Genomic DNA, 23,879 nt, shown 5'->3' with positions numbered 1-23,879 from the left:
CCTGAACCTTTGTTTTTGTTAGATCCCTCTGTATAGTGACTGACCTCTCCTTGTCACATGTCCACATTCTGTTCCATCTCTAACTCAAGTCTCACTCATGCTATGAGACTTTCCTGGTTTCTGACAAGATTCTCTGACTAAACTTTAGTTCTGCTCCTCTAAGCCCTCCTCTTGACTAGGCCTTGACTTCGCCAACTACCTCCTTCCCCAGTCTTACCCCCTGCTCCTTGCCAGGCCTGGATAGCTCCTTTTCAGTAAGAAAACAGCTAAGTCAATTTAGAGAAAATCCCCCACCCTCTGATCGCTCTGGCCTGCCCTCAGCAAGAATCCTGTTTTATCAGGTTAGCAAAAATTACCCCTACTTTTGATGCCTCCTCTTAGTAATTTTCCATTCACAGTGACCCACAAACCTGCTCCTTGGCTATAAATCTCTACTTCTTTTTGTTGTATCTAGAGTTGAACCTTACTTTTCTCTCCCCTATTGCAATAGTCTTGAATAAATCCTTACTGTTTTAACAAATGTCAGAATACATTTTTATTTTTCACAATTCACTTACTGCTTTGCTTGATATCTGCTTCCCCATATGTATGTAACTTATTTTCATATATATGTACAGTAATATATATAGTTTACTCTTATATGTACAGTTGACCTTGGGACAATGCAAAGGCTGGGGTGGCTACTTCCCAGCCCACTACAACTGCAGTTCGCTCCCTGCATACTCAGATTCTCAGCCGTGAAGCTGACCCTTGAACAGTGCGTGTTTGAACTGTGCAGGTCATTTGACTGAGCTCAATTGAAAAAAAAAATCTGCATATGAAGGGACCTGTGCAATACAAACCTGTGTTGTTCAAGGGTCAACTTTATATATCTTATTCTTCAGAACCTGTCACTGCTATTAGTAGAGGCTTAACTGATAAGCGCTAACTATGTAATGAGTGGAGAATTGGTTAGAAATTCTCTGATTAGGCTCTTTAAGTGTGATGAGAAGAGGCTTTGACAGTCCTTAGGAATAGAGATTTGTAGTTGGATCGTAGGAAGTTCTTTCTTCAACTGACGTTTGATCACTGTGAGTTTCAGTTCTTGAAGAGATCATGTATTTGGGTTGTAGCCTATTGTCCTGGAGATGAGTTGATTGGTTGTTGTCTGTCACTGGGTATGGAGCACACCCATTAGACTGAATTGTAGCCAGGTCCACTCGGAGGAATTGCCCCATAGGTCCTGCCCCCAGGTGGTTGTCAGGTCCATGCAGGCTTTTATTATTTGTCTAACAGGGTTGCGTTCCCCAATAAATCAAAATGCAGGAGTCATGAAATTTTAAGAAAGGAAGCACTGGGGCCATTTTCCTTAAAAAGCAAATGTGAGCTTGTTTGACCTTGACGCTCCCTGGGTTCTTATTTCAGCCCATCCAGTAAAAGGACATATTTTTAAACCCAAACAAAAAAGTAAATGACCAAATATAAAAGTAAGATGCCATTAAGAAAAATCTACACATAGAAAAAAACTCCAGAAGATATATACGTGTTGAAGGACTTACCTCTGAACAGTGGCATTATTATTGATATGAAATATTTCTGTATTTCCAACTATTCTTCCATAAATACATATTACTTTTATAATCGGGATAATACTTACTTAATCCACTCTAAAATATATTGGCTTATTTTGAAATTTGTAAAATATTCTTAGAAAACAGTTGCATTGCTTTGGGAGTAAATAATTGGAAGAGGACATGTACTGGTGTAAGCAGAGTGCCTCTGTGGCAGGCAGGACCAGTATGAGTGTGTGGACCGCATGCCTTTCTTCTGCGGCTGACACTTTAATTATTGCTACCACACAGAGATCTTACGAGTACGGGCTCTGAAGTTGGACCCCCTAGATCCAAATTGTGGATTTGTCGCTTCTAGTTGTTAGATCTGTGCCTCAGTTTCTTAATAAAGTGGAGTTCATAATGTATCACATAGAGGTGTTACAGGGATTAAGTGAGACACTGTAAATAAAATCCCTGGCCAGGGCCTGCCACACTGTACTAGTAGGTGCTTTAGGGGTATTCCATAGGAGTGTCATTTTTGAGTTAGAGACAACTATCTTGGTTTTAAAATTATTGGCTGTGTATAAAACTTATTTCATTTGGCTAACTAATTTGTACTCTGGCTCTGTTGTTAGGGTTGGGAGGTAGTAATTCTAGAATACATCTTATCATACTAATTATATATAATTTTTATGAAGGTCTTTCTCGATATTTTATATTAATTTACATATTACAAAAGACATTAATATAAAACCTGATCTTCAACATATGTAGGCACCGTAGATTGTTTTCAACTTTATACTTAATTGATTCATTTTTACTTTGCAACTCTGCTTGCCTATAAAGCCGTTCATCCTAGGATTACTTTTATTTTTAGAACAATCTTTTAGATTTAGGTAATTCATGATGCCATGGCATTGTTCTCCAATCCTTTTTGTCATAAAAGACAAATCAAACTAGGTATATTTGGCCTTGCTTTATATTGTTTTTTAATCTCATTTTAAAGATATTTAATGGTGACATAATATAATTATGAAAGTATACATTTTAATTGGAGAAAATAGAAATTACTCATAATACTTTTGACTTGAAATGTCTCCTAGTCCTTTAACTAAGTTACTGTGTATTTATAATAATTTTATTTGTTGGTTCTCCATGGGCCTTTGCAGCCAAACCCCAAAAAGAAAACACTAGATTTCTATTCTGATTATCACACAAACTTGAGGTGTGCGTGTGTGTGCATGCATGGGTATCTTTATTGTAATTGGGTTGAGGATAATCTGAACTCTGAATACTCCTGACTTAATGGCTCTCCAGGGTTGCTTTAATTGTTTTGTCCTGCTATTCCAAACTTCATTTAATCTTGGGTGACTATGTTTGCATGGAAACGTGCAAGATCTCTGTGATTCACAGTACTTGGCAGGGAGTGTTTGGGGACTGCTCAGAGCCTCATGGTGAACCAGGAATGTGCCTCCCGGTGCATCTCACTTAACTTCTTGGAGACAGTCTTTTTCCTGGAAGTAGACACTTAACTTCTCTCTTATGATGCTGAACATGTTTGCCTGTACCAGGAAAGAGGGAACATTCATGAAATGTTATGGTTCACCATCAGACTTGATTGTCTTTTCTTTAATCCCAGTTCATGTGTTGACTCACTCTGATTGTGATGCTGTAATTAGGCTTTTTAAAAAGAAAATTATGAATGAGTGGATTTGATTTTTGTGTTTAGATACAGTATGAGGTATAGTATGTAAAAATTTGGCAGAAAATATAGATGCGTCTCAACTTATCATGGGATTACATACCAGTAAATTCATCATAAGTATAAAATATTTTAGGTTGAAAATACATTTAATACACCTAACCTGCAAAACATCATAAAGTAGGCTTAGCTAGCCTACTTTAAAGTGATCACAACACTTACATTAGCCTATAGTTGGCAAAATCATCTCACTGCCACAGCATCACTAAAGAGTATTCTAGTACATATTGCTAGCCTGGGAAGAGATCAAAATTCAGAATTTGAAGTATGGTTTCTACTGAATGCATATCACTTTTGCACTATCATAAAATAAAAAATTAAGTTGCGCCTTGTAAGCTGGGGCCCATCTGGTATAAGTAACCTAAGAGAGGGGAAACAGTAATAGTATCATCCAGAAGTACACCCATTCCTTTTCTGCTTTTGTGAAGCCTTTTCTATGGGAAAAAGCTACTGGAGATAAAAATCTACCTGAAGTGGCAACTTAACCTCAGAAGGAGAAAATTTGATTTCTCTAGAAATGTAAAAGGCAGCCGTTTCAAAGAACTCATATGTTTCTCCCGACAAGTGTGCTTGAAAGGGGGACTAGGGAAAAACAAAACCAAAAATAACCCCAACTTCTTTTTTTTAAAATTCTCACCCAAGGTTATCTTTTTATTGATTTTGTTTGTTTAGAGAGAGAGAGAGAGAGAGAAATAGAAACATCCATGTAAGAGAGAAACACCAGTTGGCCCCTGTATGCGCCCCGCCAGGGATCAAACCTGCAACCTAGGTATGTGCCCTGACTGGGATGATGCTCCAACCAACTGAGCCACCCACTCATGGCACCCCAAATCATTTTTTTCCTTTATCCTTACACCATCTCTTCATTCTTAGTTTTCAGTGCCGATGAGTGCTTGCATATTTAGGGATATAAACTGTTGTATGTTATGGATGAAAACGTCTAGAACTAACACAGTATGTTTCAAATCTCACCATGTGAAATATCAACCTGTGAAAACTCATTGTAGAGTACATTTTATTTCCTTTTTTTATGGAACCCTCCCCTCTTATCAAATACACTTGGCCCTTCTCTAGTACTTCCAGGAGTATATGTACCCAGCTACCTTCCATCTGTGGTGTCCTGGCATCTTTCCCATGCTTTGTGCCTACTCTTGGTGTTAACATTCTTTGTCTTGGATAACTTTGCCTTACTTTTAAAAATAATCTTACATCTGTTATTCATGCATTTTAGTTGTTCAATCCTTTCTTATTTCCTCTTTGGCAAGTAATTTCCTCAAGGGCTACATGCATGTGACTAATTGCTTTACCCAGAATGGGAGGATCTAAGTCTGGGACCTATGAACCAGGAGGTCATGGTTCAATTCCCCATTAGAGCACATGCCTGGGTTTTTGGCTTAATACCAAGTAGGGAGTGTGTAAGAAGCAGCTGAACAATGATTCTCTCTCATCATTGATGTTTCTATCTCTCTTATCGTCTCCCTACCTCCTTCCGAAATCAATAAAAACATATTAAAAACTACCACCACCACCACCTCCCTCCCTGCTCCCACTGATGATTTTGGTTAGCAAAATGGTGTTATTCAATTTCTATCATTTCTTCATTGTTGCACACAATCTATATATATAAAAACATAATATGCAAATCGACCTGACAGTGGAACGACTGGTTGGCTATGATGCACACTGACCACCAGGAGGCAGACACTCAATGCAGGAGCTGCCCCCAGCCCACAGGCCAACCTCTCTATATGGCAGGATCTGATTTCCCGATGGGGAACTGGGAACTGGGAACTGGGGTGGCTGTCGGCAGCTGAGAAAGATCAGCCCTGATTGCAGGCCAGGCCTAGGGACCCTACCCATGCGTGAATTTTGTGCACTGGGCTTCTAGTGCATCTATAAAGAGAAACTTTCACAAATCAACAACCTGGTTATACTGGGATATAGTGTATATGAAAATATATGAAAGAAAGGTAAATGCTTGATATATTCTCTATATTTAACAGTTTTTAAACTAATGAGATGATTCTATAGCACCCTCTAAATATAACTGGTGAGTTTTCTTAAGTCTCATTATAAACTTCTGGACCTAAACATTTTTTTTTTTTAGTCATAATATTTCTTCTTTTTCTTTTTCTTTTTTTATTGATTAAGGTAATGCATATGTGTCCTTATCCCCCATTGCCCTCATGCCCCCCACTCATGCCCTCAACTCCCTGGTATCTGTGTCCATTGGTTAGTCTTATATGCATGCATACAAGTCCTTTGGTTGATCTTTTTGATACCTTTCTTTCACAGGTATTATTTTTGTGACACTCAAATTGTCCCATCGATGAGTGGGAGCCTCCTGCCTCCCTTTGACACATTTAAGCCTCTTAGTAGTTTGCATTATGTCTGTCTCCCTGGTGAGATGTAAGTGCAGGGACCAACCATGTCTGTGTTGTTCATCCCAATTCCAAACACAGAATCATCATCTCTCGAATATCTGTTGAATGAGGGGCAGGATATTAACAAGTAAGTGAAGGTCTGTTTTGTAGAAGAATATTTAGTTGAGTCTTTGTGGAGTCAGAACTTGAATCGGAGAATGGAAATTAAAGGAAGCAACTTTTGGCTCAATGAAATGAAGGGGGGTGTTCTAGGGGAATTTGAGTTTCATCAGAGTCTTCTAGGGGCTACTTTTTTTTCTAGGCAGTGAGAGGATTAAGATAGACAATCAAGCCTGGAAGGATCTTTTTGTCTGCTCAGAAGTCTGAATGATCACTGAGGTTTCTTTACTTGCAAGGTAATGGGATTCTCAAATTCTTTGTTGACAGATTTTATTTTTGGAAAGGTGCAAAGTTGGCTGGTTTAAAATGGTTGAAATGTACATAATTCTGTTTTCTCCCATGAACATTGTATGTCACTCTAATTTTATGTTTCAAAGTGTCATGAGCTTGTAAAACATTGGTAGTGATGAATTAAGCTTTAGCAGTCATCATTTCTTTTATATGTAATAATTGCTGTCTGAGCATACCCTTTTCTCGTTGTATTAAATCTTCAGACTTTTTGTACTGTTGGGCACATCATAATAAATAGCCATTACACTATTTTCTTATTAATCTTTGGGTGTCAAATTTAGCAGAAATAGCATTAGTCCCCTTCTACTTCTCTCTATAGTATTTTGGTAACAATTAGGATGAGGTGTACTTACTGACAACTTACCTTGGAATTCTAATTTATTTTCTGAGAATAAAATATAATAGCTCTTTTAGGATATTTCAGAATAGCAAAGGTTAAATAGCACAGAAATGATTTTCATTTACATGTGAATAAAAATAGAATTTTATGGGGATAGCAAGGCTATGAATACTTAAGTTTTTCATTTTTGAAGTATGTATGTAATACAGGATGATTAGCATTTTAACTTGTGTCTTAAGAAGGAATTAATAAAAGAAGTGCTAATAGTAAAACCTTTAAAATATTATAATGACTTTGCCAAAAAATTATAAATTTGGCCCAAAGTATTGTCTTTGATATACCCCATCTTGTCATTATCACTCCCCTAGTAATAGCTACTTTTTCTTCAATTGCTTCTAAACTAATGCAGTAAGGAAACAAAAGCATTGTATCTGCCTGAACTCAGTATTATTTTCCTTAGCAGTTTCTCTTGAGACAGAATCATAATGGAAGAGTGAGGGAGAATATATTAAATTTCCCAGAGTATATTAAATTTCTTTTAGGTATATTGACTTAATTTCCTTTATATCCTCCAGACATAATTTCTTCTCAGTGTTAGCACACGGACACTGTTTTCAGAGATGACCGGGATAATATTTGTAATTTTGTTTTATTATACGGTTATCCTATTAATTTCAGGTAACTAATGAAATAGAAAATCTTCAGGCTTTCCTTTGAGAATTGCTCGCCTGTAGTGACATGCTCTTTGTGCATCATCTTTTGAACCTGGGAAATTTACCCTGAGCTACCTAAGAGTTTTCCTTTGCAGGTGTCACAAAATGTGAATGAACAAATGAAGAAATGCATGCAAAAATGAATAGGCCGTTGGTCGTCAAAGCATCCCTCTCACAAGAGAATTGTATTATTTACAAACGTAGGGTGCACAGGACTGTGGGTAGAGTTCTGAAGTTGGCAGAGATGTACATTTGTGATTAGAACCATTCTGAGAGCTGGATCCACCTGGCTCTGCTGGGACACCCAGTGTCCCATCTCTGCGTGGATAGCTCCGTGCGTGTGCGGGCATTCCCCAGGCTCTCCCCCTTGCTGCACTTGACAGCTCGTCCAGTTTGACAGGCAGACTCCAGCAGTGAGTCATTCATCCTGAAGTGAGCGTCACAGTGAGACCAAGCTGGGAATGGCAGCTGTTGGAAGAATTAGAGAATCAAGAAAATCTCTGAAATTAAAATGGCTTCCTATAGAGCTTAGAACAATTAGACACAAACCTGTCAGTTTTCTATAATAGAATGTTCTGTGGTGATAGCAACACAATTTAAAGCATTTATTTTTAGCCACGTTATTTACCTGATTTGTCTCGATTGCCAATCAAGCCTTGATTGCCTTCTGTTCATTAGCTTTTGATTTAATTAATAAGACTTGTTAAAGAGGAATCTTCCATGTTTTCCTGTAAACAGCTCTAATTTATTGGTTCAATTTGAATTTTGTAATTATTCTGAAGAACTTAAGTCAGTGTGTGAAGCCTATGTTTTTAATCTTTAATAAAATAGCTTAAACCGACAGGTAATTATTAGGTACAATGTTTAGTTTATTTTTCATACAGCCTTCTTTTTTTAAAAAACTGGTATTTTGTTAAAGTAGTAACTTGGAATTTCAGCCCATACTAAAGTTTAAAGAAATATATGCACCAAAGATTGAACATTAGAAAATTTGTAAATTTTCCCCAAAAGTACCTTTTCCAAAAGTGGAGCCAGTGACTTAACAATGTTACTAGATTTTAGAACTGAGTGATTCAGTAGTTGGTGAAAGTCTAGACAGATAGAGAAAAACTAATTAAGAAAAGAGCAAGTCATAGTGACTCTTAGGTTAAAGAGCGTTTTGATAATCAATATGATTCTTAGTGGGAAACCAATCAAGCAGTTGGAGAAGAGGAAGATACAGTGATCTGGGCTCGTCTTAATAAAGGATAGTGAGAGTTTTGAAACATGTTTGTTGGGTACAAAAAAGTTAATTAACAAAGCATTCTATAAATTCTAAACTTTAAGGAAATGAAAAATTTCCATATCTTCATGCATCAAAAACAAAGAGACTGCATCTTTAATTTGAAAAAAGAAAACATGAAAGGTGTGAAAACTTTATAAAAATGTGAGATTTCTGAAAATTTTTAAAGCAATAATTTTTTTCTGTTTGGATAAATCTGACCTGTAACATTGCATAAGTTTATGGTGTACAGCCTGTTGCTTTGATACATTTATCTATTGCAATATGATTGCTGATGTAGTGATATTTATCACATTATACATTATATAATTACAGTACAATGTTATTGTCTATATTCATTATACTGGGCAATAGGTTTCTATGGCTTGTTTGTTACTTATTACAAGTTTGCACTCTTAAAAACCATCACTCTTATCTATCACCCTCCCCCCAATCCCCTGTTAACCACCATTTACTCTTTTATTATGGGCGTAACTTTTTTAGATTTCACATATAAGTGATATTCTACAGTACTTGTGTTTTTCTGTCTGACTTATCTCACTTAGAATAACATGTTCAAGGTCCATCCATGTTTTTGCAAATGGAGGATATCTTTCTTCCTCATGCCCAAATAGTATTCTATTGTGTATATACCACTTCTTTTTTAATCCATTCATTCGTTGATGTGCATTTGGGTTGTTTCTATGTCTTGGCTATTGTGAATGATGCTATGATAAACATGAAAGTGCATGTATCTTGTCGAAATCTTTTCATTTCCTTTGGGTACATATCCAGAAGTGGAAATTACTGGATCGTATGGTATATCTATTTTTAATATTTTGAGGAACCTCCATATTGTTTTCCATAGTGGTTGGACAATATACATTCCCTCTATAATGTATAAAGGTTCCTTTTTCACCACATTCTCTCTGGCACCCATTGTCTCTGGTCTTCTTGATGATAGGCATTCTAACATGTATGAAGTGATATCTTATGTCATTTTGATTCGTATTTTCCTGATAATTAGTGATGTTGAGCAATGATTTTTACACTTTATTCTTGAGTTAATTTGCAGGTATAAGGAAGGAAATATCAGTATATTAACATTATTAGTATTTATTCAATAAAATATTTTGAGAGTCTATTCTATTCCAGGAAGTTTTAGGCACTGGGCACATGACAGTGAACAAAACAGAAAAAGTTCCTTCTCTCCTGGAGCTAATAACCTAGTACAAATCTTATTTTCATACGGTGTAACACAACATTTCACTGTCTCTAACTATTGTGATGATCATAACTATAATGAATTAATACTTGGAGGTTTAATTCATGGAGAATTATGCTTCCGAATCAGAATCCCATTAACCTGGATCTTGTTCTTCTTCTTTTTAATCCTCACCCAAGGGTATGCTTATTGATTTTAGAGAGAGGATAAGGGAGGAAGTGGAGGGAGAGGGAGAGGAAGAGAGAGACAGACAGATATCGATATTGACTGACTGACTGCCTTCTGTACGTGCCTGACTGGGGATGGAACCCAAGCTCGGTATGTGCCCTGACCAGGAATCAAACACAAAAACTTTCAGTATACAGAACCATGCTCCAACCAACTGAGCCACAGCAGTCAGGGCTGCATCTTGTTCTTTTATGTAGTTATCATAGGAAATATGTTCAAAAATTTTTTCACTACAGAAATAATGCACATTAGACTATGAGATTAAAGGTGCTCCATTTTTAGCTGTATTTAAAATGAATTCTGGCTCAGTTGAAGGTTTAATCTCTTTTCAGTGAATTACAAGACAATCATAGCTTCATGGTCTGAGAGTGTGGTTAATTATATAACCTTCAAAAACATGAATTCCCTGTATCCCAGAATTCAGTTCATGATACATATAAGTTAACAATCTCAAGGGATATGGGGAAGCTTTGTGGGAAGAAGGTTGTGTGTGTGTTTTATGGGTGAGGGGAAAATATCAGCAAATGAGGGGAAAATTCCAAGCAGTTCCTGGAATCAGTTACTGCCTCCTCGGGGAGCTAGTGATGAGCTCAACTGGGCTGAGAAAAATCTGTGCAGCTGTCAGCACTGACTGCATCCCACCCTGAGGCCCCGCCAAAGGTCTCCCTTAGTCCTAAAGGACAAAGTGAAGAGCACAAGGTACAGTCTCCAGTTGAACCGCATGGGCATATTAACGTTCTGCCTGCACCTGGGTACCTGGAGCACAATTAGGGTGAGAACGCTTAAGTAATGTACTCAGAGAGGAGATGTACAGGGCAGAAAAGCAGCAGGTCTGACCTTCCAGCTGAAACACAAGGAGAAATAAACACCATGTAGATGGCACATCATGGGACCTTATAAGATCTCCTTATTTGATTACTGTAACCCATAATGTATTCCCACAGTGAGTTTCATGAGGAATGCCAATAGAATAGTTTGGCTGTGATAAATGCCTTGGCCTTTTGAGTTTCATGTCTGTGGCAGCTTTTTGAGCAAAAACATATCTAATGGATTCAGTTCTTTAAAAAGAGACATTCAAATTCTTTATTTCAGACTCAATTCTCCTTCTCTAGTTCCATAACCTTGAAAGATTTTTAGTTGCAATTTAAATTGCAATGAAAAACCATTTTTCATCTATCAGATTGGCAAATTTAAGGGTTGATAACTTAGGCTAGGGGGAGGGGGAGGGAAACAGAAGCTCTCATCATTTGCTGTAGGAAATGCAAATTGGTATAGACTCCATGCAGGGTAATTTCCCAACATTCATAAGAATTAGAATTTAGAAAGGCACATACATTTTGATCTTGCAATTTTATTTTTAGGAATTTACCTTACAGACCTATTTTTACATAGATGAAATTACATGTCCAGGAATATTTATTGCATCATTGTTTTAGTAGCAAAAAGTTGGGAACGTGCCAAATGCCCATCAGTAGGGATTGAATTAAGTATATATCAGTCATGCAAAGGGACACCCTGTGATCTTTAAAAAGCAAGATATAGTTTTCCATGAATTTGTTAACTGATAAAAACTGTACTGTATGCATACTACCATTTGTATATGTATATGTATGTGTGTGATTTAATGTGTGTGTGTGTGTGTATGGCAGACAAAAGTAGATTTACGGTTGTGAGTACCTGAAACAGAGTTTATATATTTTTTTAAATCCTCACCAGAGGATGTTTTTACTGATTTTAGAGTGAGAGAAACATTGATGTATAAAAGAAGCATCAATCAGTTGCCTCTCATATGTGGCCCCACCAGGGATTGAACCTGCAACCTAGGTATGTGCCCTGACCAGAAATCCAACCAGCAACCTTTTGGTGCATGGGGTGACACTAACCAATTGAGCCACACTGGCCAGGGCCAGAGTTTATTCTTGTATTATTATTTACTATTACATTATTTTCCATATGAGCAACTGTAAGCCTACTTTTGCCACCCTGTGTGTGTGTGTGTGTGTGTGTGTGTGTGTGTGTGTGTGTGTGTGTGTTCGTGTGTAATGGTAAGTGGTAACCTCAGAGAATGGGAGCTGGGTGGCCGCAAGGGAGGGTGTGGCAGAGAGATTTCCTTTTCATCAAATACTTTCTTGTATCTTACAAAATTTTTAGTGTGTGCATGTTTTACCTATTTTAATTAACAAAATATGCTGCTAGGCCCAGTAAAGGTAGAAAGTAGGACATTTAACTAGAAGACCAATATAGGTATACATGTCTTTGCTAACAGAATTGACTGGATAAAAGTTATCTGCCTACCCTAGTGCATTCTTACTTTTAATTAGAGCTGATACACATTTAGAATGCATCTGGAAGAACCATTTGCTTTGGATTGGTCTTGTGTAACCTTGTAATAGTTAAATATTCATAATTTTTATTTTGATAATACACTTTATTATAAAACACAATCAGACCAGATATAACTTTAGGATTCTCTAATAAAAAAAATTGTGGAAGGGAGAAATGGTTGATGTTGACATGGAAGGAGAAAAGGAGGGAGAGGTGGGGGAGGAAGGGAGGGAGAGAAAGAGGAAGGAAGGAACAGGAAGGGAAGGAAGGGAAGACAGAAGGGTGAATTTGTCCTTGGAAACTGAGTGACCTCAGTTTAGGACTGAAGATGAAGACTTTTCAGCAAAAGAAACAAAGGAGCTACTGGAGAAACAAAGAAAGCTATTTTGACTACTTGATTTTTATTTAACCTGAGAGGAATTGATGAAGCATGGTGATTTTATTAAGCATTAGTTTCTGGAAGGAAGGAACATGGATTGAATCAGAAAACTTCAGTTAAATTTTGGACTGTGCAAGTGCGGATATTTAAAATGGAGTACTTAAAGTGTGAATATTTATGGTGATGATACAGAATTCCCAGCCTTACTGGAATTAATCATGTTGTGGCGGCATAATTGAGTCACTGACATTTTCAGTGCAGAAATATAAATTGAAAGGAAGAAAATTAGAACCGTAACAGGAGCAGATTTTCATGGACTTGCTTCTCATTTTTTTCTTTCATTTTTTTGTGTTTTTTTTTCAGGGTAAATGGGAAGTTGGTAGCCCTGAAGGTGATCAGGCTGCAAGAAGAAGAAGGTACACCTTTTACAGCTATCAGGGAAGGTAGGCATTTTCTCTTGTTATCTTTGCTTTTGTGTTTGCATGGTATCTGTAGCTGTATAAATATTATGCACCTCTGAATATGCTGAGTTTTATGGGGTTATATCTCTTACTGGAATGTGTAAACTGAAATATAAAGGTAGTACCTCTTGCAATCATATCAAGTCATGTTAACTAACATGAGACCATCCTGCTGCATACTCAGGTGTGGGAGTCAAACAAACTGCTGTGTATTGAAGATGAGATGGTCACTAACTGACTGAGGAATTTTATATCTCTGACTGGGTTTGCAGAGCTCCTAAGGTACATATTAACCTAGCATTGCTCTGTAGTCATGACTTTTAAGGAAAGTCTTTAAAAAGGAGGGATCAGCCCTGGCCGGGTGGCTCCATTGGTTGGAGCATCTCCTATGTACCAAAAGGTTGTGGGGTTGAGCCCCAGTCAGGGCTGTGTACAGGAGGCAACTGATCGATGTTTCTGTATCTCCTCTTTCTCTCTTTCTCTGTCTCTCTCTGTCTCTCTCTGTCTCTCTCTCTCTCTCTCTCTCTCTCTCTCTCTCTCTCTGTCTCTCTCTCTGTCTCTCTGTCTCTCTCCCCCGCCCCCCTCTCCCTATCTCTCTTTTCCTCTCCCCCTCTCTCTCCCTGTCTCTCTCTCTGTGTCTCCCTCTCTCCTTCTCCCTCTGCCTCTCTCTAAACATATCCTCCAGTGAGGACTAAAATAAAGTTTTTTAAAAAGGGTGGATCATACTATCTTATTACTAATTTGTATTCTTTCTTGATTTCTTTGTTCTATCCCTTACTACAATTTCTATTGCTTTTTTTTACTGACTTATAGATATCCTTTATATATGAACATCATTTATGTTGTATTTTCTTCTATTCTGACACTTTCCTAAAAATTCCTTTTACAGTGTAGTTACTTGTTACATATAAGTTTAAATTTTTATTAAATACTGTTGCTCTTTTGCTTTATTACTTCCTGCATAGTATTTCTACACCACAATTATAAAATATCTTTTATTAGGGGGAACTTTTAAATTTAGTTTCAGTATTTAATAGCTTTACCTTGACAACATTTTTGAAAGTACAAATCATCTTTACATAAAACTTCAGCTTATTTTTGTACTGAAGGAAACACAGCTACTTTTCAGCTGATCTACAATGAGGTATAAATATCATTTCATTTATGTATAGATATATATTTGAAATCCTTTGTTAAATATTTGAAATTATGTGTGCACACAGACCCTATTATCTATGGATTTCATTTCATTGTAGTGGTTGTTATATAAAGAGGGTCTTGGGTCTGATGAGATTGAAAACCACTGGCTGACATGGAGCAGTTTGTTCCAATTGAGCTCTGGAGAGGCAAGGTTAAGAGTGCTATTGAATTTGCTTATGGTAGACCCTGAAAGTTAGGTAGTAGGACAGTGACAAAGAGATGCCGGGCCAAGAGAGAAGCAGGAGGAAAATGAAACTGGGAGGCAGCCTGCTCCCTGGAGTTTAACCAACCTAACCTTGCTGTTGGTGCCTGTTAAGAGACATTACCGGATCCAGTTGTGATAGTCGGGCCCATCAATGGGAAGTTCAAGGAAGAAGCAGGTAGGGTCCATGGGAGCTGTGGATGAGCTCTCTGTTTATACTGCCTGGATATGAGGCAAGGCCCTTGGGCACATGGTAAGTCTTGAGATAAACTTAGAAACTGTCCCTAGGATTCAGTTCTGTTGTAGAATGCAGAGCTGGCTCTGTAGCTGCGACCTTGTTTCGTGGGTTGGAGAGCCTCTGAAGACTTTTGAGCTGAATGTATGAGAAAGATAAATCTGACATTAGTATATGATATAGTTCAGGTCAGAAGGAACCGGAAGGCTGATAAATCAGTCATTCAAAGTAGTGCAGATTTGAAATTATGAGGACCCAGGTTTACTGGAAAGCAGTGTCAAAAAATGATGGGTAGAGAAAGAATTGTCAGAGCTGGGTAAATTATTGGTTATAGATGGTTTGAGAGGAAAATATCAATGGTTTTGAGTTTGAGTAAAAAATACGATGCCAGAGGGAGAAATAGTTTGTGACTGCCTGGAGAACTGCTTTTAACACTTTACAGTGTGAAGTGGCTGTTATCCAATTTCATCTTCACATTAGCCCTTGCAGGTTCTTTTTGGTATAGAATTTATATTGTTTATAGAATCTATATTATAAAAATAGAATGGAGGCTCAGAGAGGTTAGATGACTGGTTCAGGGAGTTGCATCTTGTACCTAGCTGTTCTTAGATCAGAACAGTGTCATGCTAACTTCGAGGGGTAATTGATTTGGGTCTTAGGCATTTTGAGTTCATGAGATATCTACACTGAGTGGCCAGATTATTATGATCTCTGAACGCATAATAATCTGGCCACTCAGTGTATATGTATATATATATATTAGAGGCCCGGTGCATGAATTCGTGTATGGGTGGGGTCCGGCTAGCCTGGCCAGGGGGAGGGGACATGGGCGGTTGGCTCGCCTGCCTGCTGGTTGAACTCCTCCTGGTTGAGGGGACAATTTACATATTAGCGTTTTATTGTATAGGGTATACACCGAGTGGCCAGATTATTATGTGTTCAGAGATCATAATAATCTGGACACTTGGTGTATATGATAGTGTCTTGTTGGTGATATGGGAGTGTAGCTCACAAAAGTTCAGCCTAAATAGTATCTATTTATCATGGTGCTTAATAAGTTGAACAGGAATATTTTTGTGGGAGAGAACTTTGAGTGAAATCAGGGAGTTAACTTGCAGGGCAGTGTAGTGAGGTAGAAAGCCATGGTTATTGGAAAGCTGGGTGTTGATCTTGATTTTGTTTTTCATCACCATACCGTATAAGGCAAGTCACCTGTGTTAGTTTGCTAGGACTGTAACAAAGTACCACGGATGGAGTGGCTAAAACAACAGAATTTTATCATCTCACAGATCTGGAGTCTACAAGTTCAAGGTCAGGATGTTAGGGCCCTCTTTCTAGGGGCCAGGAGGGAAGGATCTGTTTCAAGCCTCTCTCCTTATACTAGTAGATGGCTGTCTTCTCCTGTGTTCTCACATCATCTCCCCTCTCTACCTGCCTGTGTCCAAATTTCCTTTTCTTATAAGGACACCAGTCAGAATGGATTAGGGACAACTCTAATGCCCTCTCTTTAACTTAATTACCTCTAAAAAATTTGTCTTCAAATATAGTCACGTTCTGAGGTGCTGGGATTAGTACAACATATGAACATTAGGGGACACAATTCAGTTCATAACACCACCTAATGGTTTTGGACCCCAGTAATCCTATTTTTAGAACAGGAATTGGTTTGTGTCATCTTTTAGAAACTGTCTACCTCTGCATTGTGGATTTCATTTCCCAAGGAGTCTTTAAACTCAGAGTTTGACAGCTCTGGAGATCAGAGAATGAAACAGGAATTGTTGAAGCCTGGAAGAACTCATCACAAAATGACATCCATTTTCTTTTGAATAAAATACTTTGAGGTTTTCCTAATAACAACTGACTTCTGAATGATTTTTATGGATATAAGTGACCCTATACTATGGAGAAGAATTAAATTCTGGGTCAGTTTTGTTTATTTGTTTCTCTTCTATCTTCTCATTCCTGCCTTTCATAGTCAGTTTTTCTGCTGTTTATGTGTGGAAACAAAAGCTATCACCAATGCTCATAATCCTTTGCTATTACTACTTCTAGAAATATGCACATTAACTCCTCTGTGTGGCTAGTGGTAGAGCTTGAAATATTTAGGACGAAGGTGGGAGATGCTTGCGACGTGTTCATTTTTACACTGATGAGGGAGTAGCATGGCCTGTGCAATTTCCATGCAACACTTGAGTGTTAGTTTGCCTCTTTTCTGCTATTTTGGTCAATTTCCTTATTCACAAAATGTCAACAGCAGGAAGATTTAAAGTAGGAAAGCACTGTGCACAGTAGCGTAGTTTTCAAGTGGCTGCTTGCCACTTATAAGCTTACCTGGGTATTTAGATTTTAACACATAATCTTCACCTAAAGTGTAAATACTTGTAAGCAAACTTAATCTTACCTAGGTTTATGTCCAAAGGAGGACTTTGAATTTTATCTCATAGAGCTAGAGTGCTTAATGGCTTCATTCAGGTGCAGGTGCATTGGAACTCATTCTTTCTTTGATGGCAGCTTAGAGAATTAAAGAGCAGTGCCGAGGGCCAGCTTTTCTCTCTTGATTTAAAGTCTTTATTTGATATGGTCATGGTTTTTAATGGTACTCATAAAGAATCATGAGATAGGCTTGAAAGGGAGTAGATGGAATTTCTTAGGATATGCCAGTTTTAAAACAACTTAAAAATGTGTATTTTTTTTAAAAAAAAGTTTTATTGATTTTTTTTTTTTTAGAGAGAGAGGAAAGGAGAGGGAGAGAGAGATAGAAACATCAATCAGAAACATCTGTTGGCTGCCTCCTGCATGCCCCCTATTGGGGATCCAGCCTGCAACCTGGGTATGTGCCCTGACTGGGAATCAAATCAGTGACCTCTTGGTGCATGGGGTGATGCTCAATCCCCTGAGCCACACTGGCTGGTTAAAAATGTGTATGTTCTTACTCTGTGAAATTATATTCTAGATGTCCAAACATATTTTTGGGCTAAGATTTCCTCAGACAAGGAATGTAAGTGGGGGAACCAGTTTGCTCCTTATGTGGATTCTTGAATATTTAATGGTTTTCTTAGGTAAGACTTATGCTTGATGAGAAATCTATATATTCTAAAAGAGAACAATTTAAAATTATGGTAGTAACAATATCAATCAACAATATATAGTGTGTGCTTACAGACAGGGCCTAGTCTCACTTAATTCTCACTAAAGGCTTAAGGTGTGCAGTTTCATTATTTCTAGTTTAAGGTAAAGAAAGGCCACGGAGAGGCTAAGTCATTCAGCCAAGGTCACAGCTAGTATGTGGCAGAGATAAAAGTTGAATCCGGCCAGTCACACTCCAGAGCCCACACTTAAACATTAAGCTGTGATAGGGAGATTTTTAAGATGAAAATTTGAGTTTATGCTGCATATTTGCTTCATACAGAGGGTTACATTATTGCCATTAAATTAAGGTAAGCCAAAAAGATAGATGTGGGCGGGAGGAGGAGTGAATATAGGGAAAAAGCTGGTTTATGAAAGTGCAGGCATATTATTCAATAAATATCGTGGGGGCGGCATCTATGTAGGGCAAGCCAGGGTCAAAAAGAGTAAAGGAAACAGGCTCATCAGTGTAGCTAAGACACAGTCTAGTCATGGAGAAGAAAAAGAACCCTGCAGTGGTAAACTGAAGACTATGGGACTCATTATTGGAATAGATTCTTTGTAATACCTGTTCCAATAGTCCCATATGTTTTACCCAGCTCTCCTCTCTCTCCCTCTTTCCACCCTTTTCCAGAATCTGAGTGTTTGTTGGTTTATTCCTCAGTTTATTTCATGTGCCCCTCCCCCACTGTTTATTCTATTAGAATTTTGGTGAAATATTTTAGATTTATAATAGAAACTAAAGTACCCAGGAAGGAAAAGGTAGATAGAAATTCAAGAGGAGATTAAGAAAAACAACATATTTTTATGTGGAAACAATTAAACTGCTAGTAAAATGAATAATTGATCCTTTAATTGTTTCTTAATTGTGTAATTATAATTTAATTATATAATTAAATATTTTAATAGCACAGTAAGTTTGGCATATAAATTATCTATGTTATTGATAGTATTTTTATAAAGTTGGTAATGGTATGAATTAGAAAGTAAGGCTGATTTTAATTGAGCCTTAAAAATGTTGGTTGACTGCTATTTGATTTTTGTCATCACATCTACGGTATCTTACATCATAGCCTCTTTATTTTTGTTGCTTTTTTAAACCACATAATTATTTTTCCTGTAGCTGTCTGATATGATTGCTTATGAAGCTTGAATGTTAGGTTTGATATCTGAGTTGTAATTCAATTGGTAATTAACCAGTCTGAGTTTCATATTTTGCATTTCATGTTTGGGGTATTCTCTTACCTTCCCAGGGCTGTCGTTTAAATTACCACAAACTTGGGGGCTTAAAAGAACAGAAATTTATTCTCTCACAGATCTGGAGGCTGGAAGTTCCATATCAAAGTATCAGCAGGACATGCTCCCTCTGAAGGAACAACCTAGGGGAGAATCCTCTCTGGTCTCTTCCTGGCTTCTGGTGGCTCCCAGCAGTCCTTTATGTTTCTTGGCTTATTTTTGCATCATTCCAATCTCTCTCTCTGTCATCACATGGCCTTCTTCCTTGTGTTTTTTTTTTTTCTTTTTTTCTGTTCTTATAGGAACCGTAGTTGCTGGACTTAATGGCCTACCTTATTACTGTACATCTTCAAGTTAGCTAATTTCATCTGCAAAGACACTATTTGCAAATAAGGTTACAGTCTGAGCTTCTGAGTGGACATGGGTTTTGGGGAGACATCAATTCCACCCACTACCGGTGTGTTTAGTCCTCTGTTTCACAGAGAGATTTGTAGGTAATAGTGGACACTGGGAAATGCACTGCACTTTGGAAAGCTCAGGAGAAAAGTGGACTGAAAATGGCTTTGATCAAACTCTTCAGTGCTTTCTTTTTACTAAGGGTACATACATTAGACAAATGGATGCATTAACTTTCTTCAGGCTGATTTGTTGTTGGTTCTTTCTACATAGGCTCTTTTGTTGTTTAGAATTTTTGTTTTTTAAAAAAGTATTACTTCCCTGGGTGATTGAAGGCCTCATGAGCTATAGCTTGTGTGGAGAAAGATTATGTCAGGCAGGGTAGTGAGGATGACTGAGGCCTTGGTAGTTAGTTTGGAAGGAGAGAGAACTGGTAAAATAGAGATCTCCAAAGCTGCGAAGTAGATAGGAAATGATTACAGTCTACTTTCACAGTTCTGTGTCTTGATTGTTAGGACTTCAAGCACATTTGTTCCAAGACAAAATATAACTTTTGATTGGGATCCTATGCTGTTCTCAAGAGTCTGTTTTAAAAATCCAGTTATGCAGTCAAACAATTACTTAGCTCTTAAGATCAAATAGAACCTAAATATTTGTTGTAATATCTTTTCCTTGACAAGATGATTTTTGAATTTTTAATGTCTGGACACCTTCCTGGTGAGAGAGGAAATCTGCCAGAGAAGTCAGCTCTTTCATTCCCTCCTTTTCCCCTGACCTGGACTCTCTCTTTCAGGCTCCAGGAAGCCAAATTGAGAAGGTGGGCACAGATGGGAAGGCAGGGGTATCCTGGAGCATAAGCTCCTTCCACAACAGAACAGACTACCGTGCTGGGGAAGGAGCGGAGGGCAGCCATCTGCTCCTCTGTTTGCCTTTTATCAGTGGCAGTATTGTGGGTTGTTCATCATCTTGTAATAAAGTCTGTTAAACTTTCTGTACCTCAGTTTCCCCATTTGTAAAAGAAGACTATAAATACTAATATACCTCATAGGATTGTTAGGATATGGCAGTCATTAAATATAAAGATGAGGCCATAAACTAGACACAGTCATGGAATATTGAAGGTTTCTGGGAAATAAAAACATCATTAAGAAGAATTAAAAATTCAGGAGAAGATTTGGATGGCATCACAAGGAAAACTCCCAAAAGAAGAAGAGTTATTGTCTCTTACCTTTTTGAGGATAAGTGATTCAGTTCCTTTTCATTTGCTTCTGTATTCTTTTTGTTTCATTTTTTTTTCTGCTTGTCTGTTTTCTCTTTCTTATTGAAAGCATCCTTCAGCTGCCTGAGATCTTGATTGACAGCTCATTTAAGAGTGAGACACTAATATGATGATTGGAAACTCTTGGTTCCTGGGTAGGGGATGTTCTTGTTTGGTGGGCTTCATTGTAGGGTGATGAGGATGAGTTAGCCAATTTTTTTCTCTTCAAAGCCCCTCAAAAGTCAGTATGTGGGAATCTTTTCTTGGGAAGAGTATTAAATTTCTACAGAAGGAATTATTTAATCTCCTGTCTAGAGGATTTAAATTTGCTGCCCACATCAGGTTAAGAGATGCAGGTAGTGGGGGATTCTCACCATTCAACATGTAGAGTTTTATTGAATCTTCTTACTTTCAGTTCAGGCCATGTGGCTAGTATACAGGGACTAAGAGGTATTGAGGTACTTAAGGCAAAAAATGATGAAGGTCTATAAAAGGTCTTGGCAGTAGGGAGAGGTGGATGAATGTGTTTGGGAGGGACTTGGAGGGACACCTGGTAGAACTTGGTGTTTCCTGGGCATGGAACTTGATAGAGATGGAGGTATGCAGAATGACTTCCAGGATTCTGGCTGGAGTAATTAGATAGTGGAGCCGATACTAGGAAAAGGACTACAGGGTGGAGGTAGGTGTAGGAAGGTAAAGATAGTGAGTGCAGTGTTAACATGTTAAGTTTGAAGTCTGATATTCACGTGGCAGTTGTTTATATGGTGGTGCAATTTGTATAATAAGTCAATTGTGCCTATACTGGGGACCTTACTTGGCACTTTCAAGTTCATGATCTCATTTAATCTTTCAACATCATGAGGAAGGTTGATGCTATTATCTTCACTTTAGTAATTAAGAAGCTGGGATCTAAAGAAATTTTTGGCCAAAGTCATACAAATAATGATGTGCAGATATGGAGTCAGCTTGGGTCTTCTGTCCTGTGCCTAGATCAGTGACTCACACATGATAGCCACTCAACACATAGTTGATATGTGAGTCAATGAATAAGCGAGTCAAAAAAATCCAAGTCATTTCTTTTTATTCTATTACATTGCATATAGTAGGAACATATATGAGCAAAGTTGTACATAGTTTTTTTTAATGCTGCTAAGAAGCAGAAAGTGAAGTTGGGAAAGCATCATACAACAAGTCAAAAATTTTGACTCTTGATAGAAACTGTGCTAAGTATGTGATTATGAGTGAGTCACTTAACATATTTTTCTTCAGTTTCCTTATCTATGAATTGAAGGGATTAGATTATCTGATCTTAGCACTTCATGGTTAAAATAATAATACCAGCATGAATTTTTACCGAGATAAAGATCTATAATTGTACCATTGGTATTCTTCATACACACATGCTCTAATGCGATGCACATTTACTGTGTTTAAAATATTTCTTTTAAATCCTCTAATAACCCTTTATGTCTGTCACTGCAAAAATAAACATGAATCACTTCTGAGCATTTGACAATTGACAGACAAAAATTTTGTAAATGGAAGGTAAAAAATCTATGAGTCTAGACTTTGATTCTAAGTAAGTTTATGAAATTGACAAAATTGTTATTCTTTGTAAGTTTCAGTAATTTGATGGGTGTCTGCCAATTGATATCAACAAAAAAATTTGCAAGCTGTTAGATATGTGACTTCAAAAACTATGAAAATAATTTTTCTTTTTATGTCTAATTTTAAAAGTTAGAGTTTTTAAGATGAAGTAACTTTTTTCTTGTCTGCTTTAAATTTGTAAAAAATTTACATTACATTTTGTTCTCTTACATTTGGAAATATAAAATTTTTTTGGAAATATATAAATTGAACTATGATACATTTATATTCAAAACATTTTAAGAAGGATTATGTAACTAGCTCTAATCTGAAGGCATTTATAACTGGCTAAAAATCTTCATGGTCTTTTTTGATATCTTCTGTGCTAAGTTTTTGAAAATGTTCTCTCATTTAATTCTGACAGTAATCCTATGGTAAATATAGGTATCAACATCTCGAAATTACAGATGAGGAATTGAGGCCTGGAGATAAATTGTGTTGTTTCAAACAATTTGCTAGTAAACAGCTAAGTTAGAATTTTAACTGGGGTCTTTTAACTAAGGTGTTTGTTCCAAAGATGACACATGGCAAGCAATTTCTTGACTAATTTAGAAAAGTGATGAGAATTCATAATCTACGTATAAATTGATTGCCATGATATAAATTATCATAGCGACTACAAGTTGCTTTATAAAAATGCAATCTGTTGGCAGACGTTCATCATTTCAGGAGGGAAAGAGCAGGAGTAGGGGCAGCTTCCATGCACTGAACTGTGGGCATGGAGTGAACCACAACCCAGGTACATGCCCTTGACCAGGAATCCAATCTGTGAGCCTTTGGTATGCATGCCAGTGGTGGCATGCCAATGGTCTAACCCAGGGGTCCTCAAACTACGGCCCGCGGCCACATGCGGCCCGCTGAGGACATTTATCCCGCCCGCCGGGTGTTTTTGCCACCGCTGCCTGTCCTGCTTAGCAGCCGACTTAGCAGTGTGCATAGGAATTTGTTCATAGTTTTTTTTTTAAACTATAGTCCGGCCCTCCAACGGTCTGAGGGACAGTGAACAGGCCCCCTGTTTAAAAAGTTGGAGGACCCCTGGTCTAACCACTGATCACACGGGCCAGGGCTCTGTGGGAACTTTTTAAAGATCATTAATCCCATTCTTGAAAGTAACACCCTCATGACCTCATGGCTTCTCCAAGGCCCCACCTACTAATACCATCACCTTTGGGAGTTAGAATTACAACAGGTGAATTTGGGCGGGTGGTGGGTAGGGATTTGCACAAACATTCAGATCATAACAGATAGATAGGATTCATACAAGGGAAATGACCAGGGAAAGGCTTGCCTGTTAGGGAAGCTGGCTAAGGTAGGAACTATTACTTCCTCTCCCCCCCCCCCACTCCAACCCCATCACCAGTTTGGCAGAGAGGAAATTAAAAATCTTGACAGTGGATGTATTGGTTGCTCCTTAACGTTTTCTGATGAAAACTCTAGATCAGTGGTTCCCAACCTTTTTTTTTTTTTTTTTTTTTTTTTACCATGCCCCACCTAAGAATCTCTAAAATCCTGATGCCTC

The 23,879-nt window shown here is 37.7% G+C and overlaps 1 protein-coding gene across 2 annotated transcripts in view; it reads left to right on the top strand.

Moving 5' to 3' along the window:
• Positions 1–23,879, top strand: part of CDK14 (cyclin dependent kinase 14) — a 513,399-nt gene that overhangs the window by 158,635 nt on the left and 330,885 nt on the right. For both annotated transcript variants that reach the window (XM_054726652.1, XM_008149228.3), the window contains one exon: positions 12,963–13,042. In XM_054726652.1, coding sequence (XP_054582627.1) covers positions 12,963–13,042 — 80 coding nt within the window. The remainder of the gene's footprint in view (positions 1–12,962; positions 13,043–23,879) is intronic.

The sequence above is a fragment of the Eptesicus fuscus genome, chromosome 14 (assembly GCF_027574615.1).
Source record: "Eptesicus fuscus isolate TK198812 chromosome 14, DD_ASM_mEF_20220401, whole genome shotgun sequence".
NCBI classification, from domain to species: domain Eukaryota; kingdom Metazoa; phylum Chordata; class Mammalia; order Chiroptera; family Vespertilionidae; genus Eptesicus; species Eptesicus fuscus.
This window is presented reverse-complemented; position numbering and strand designations above follow the sequence as displayed.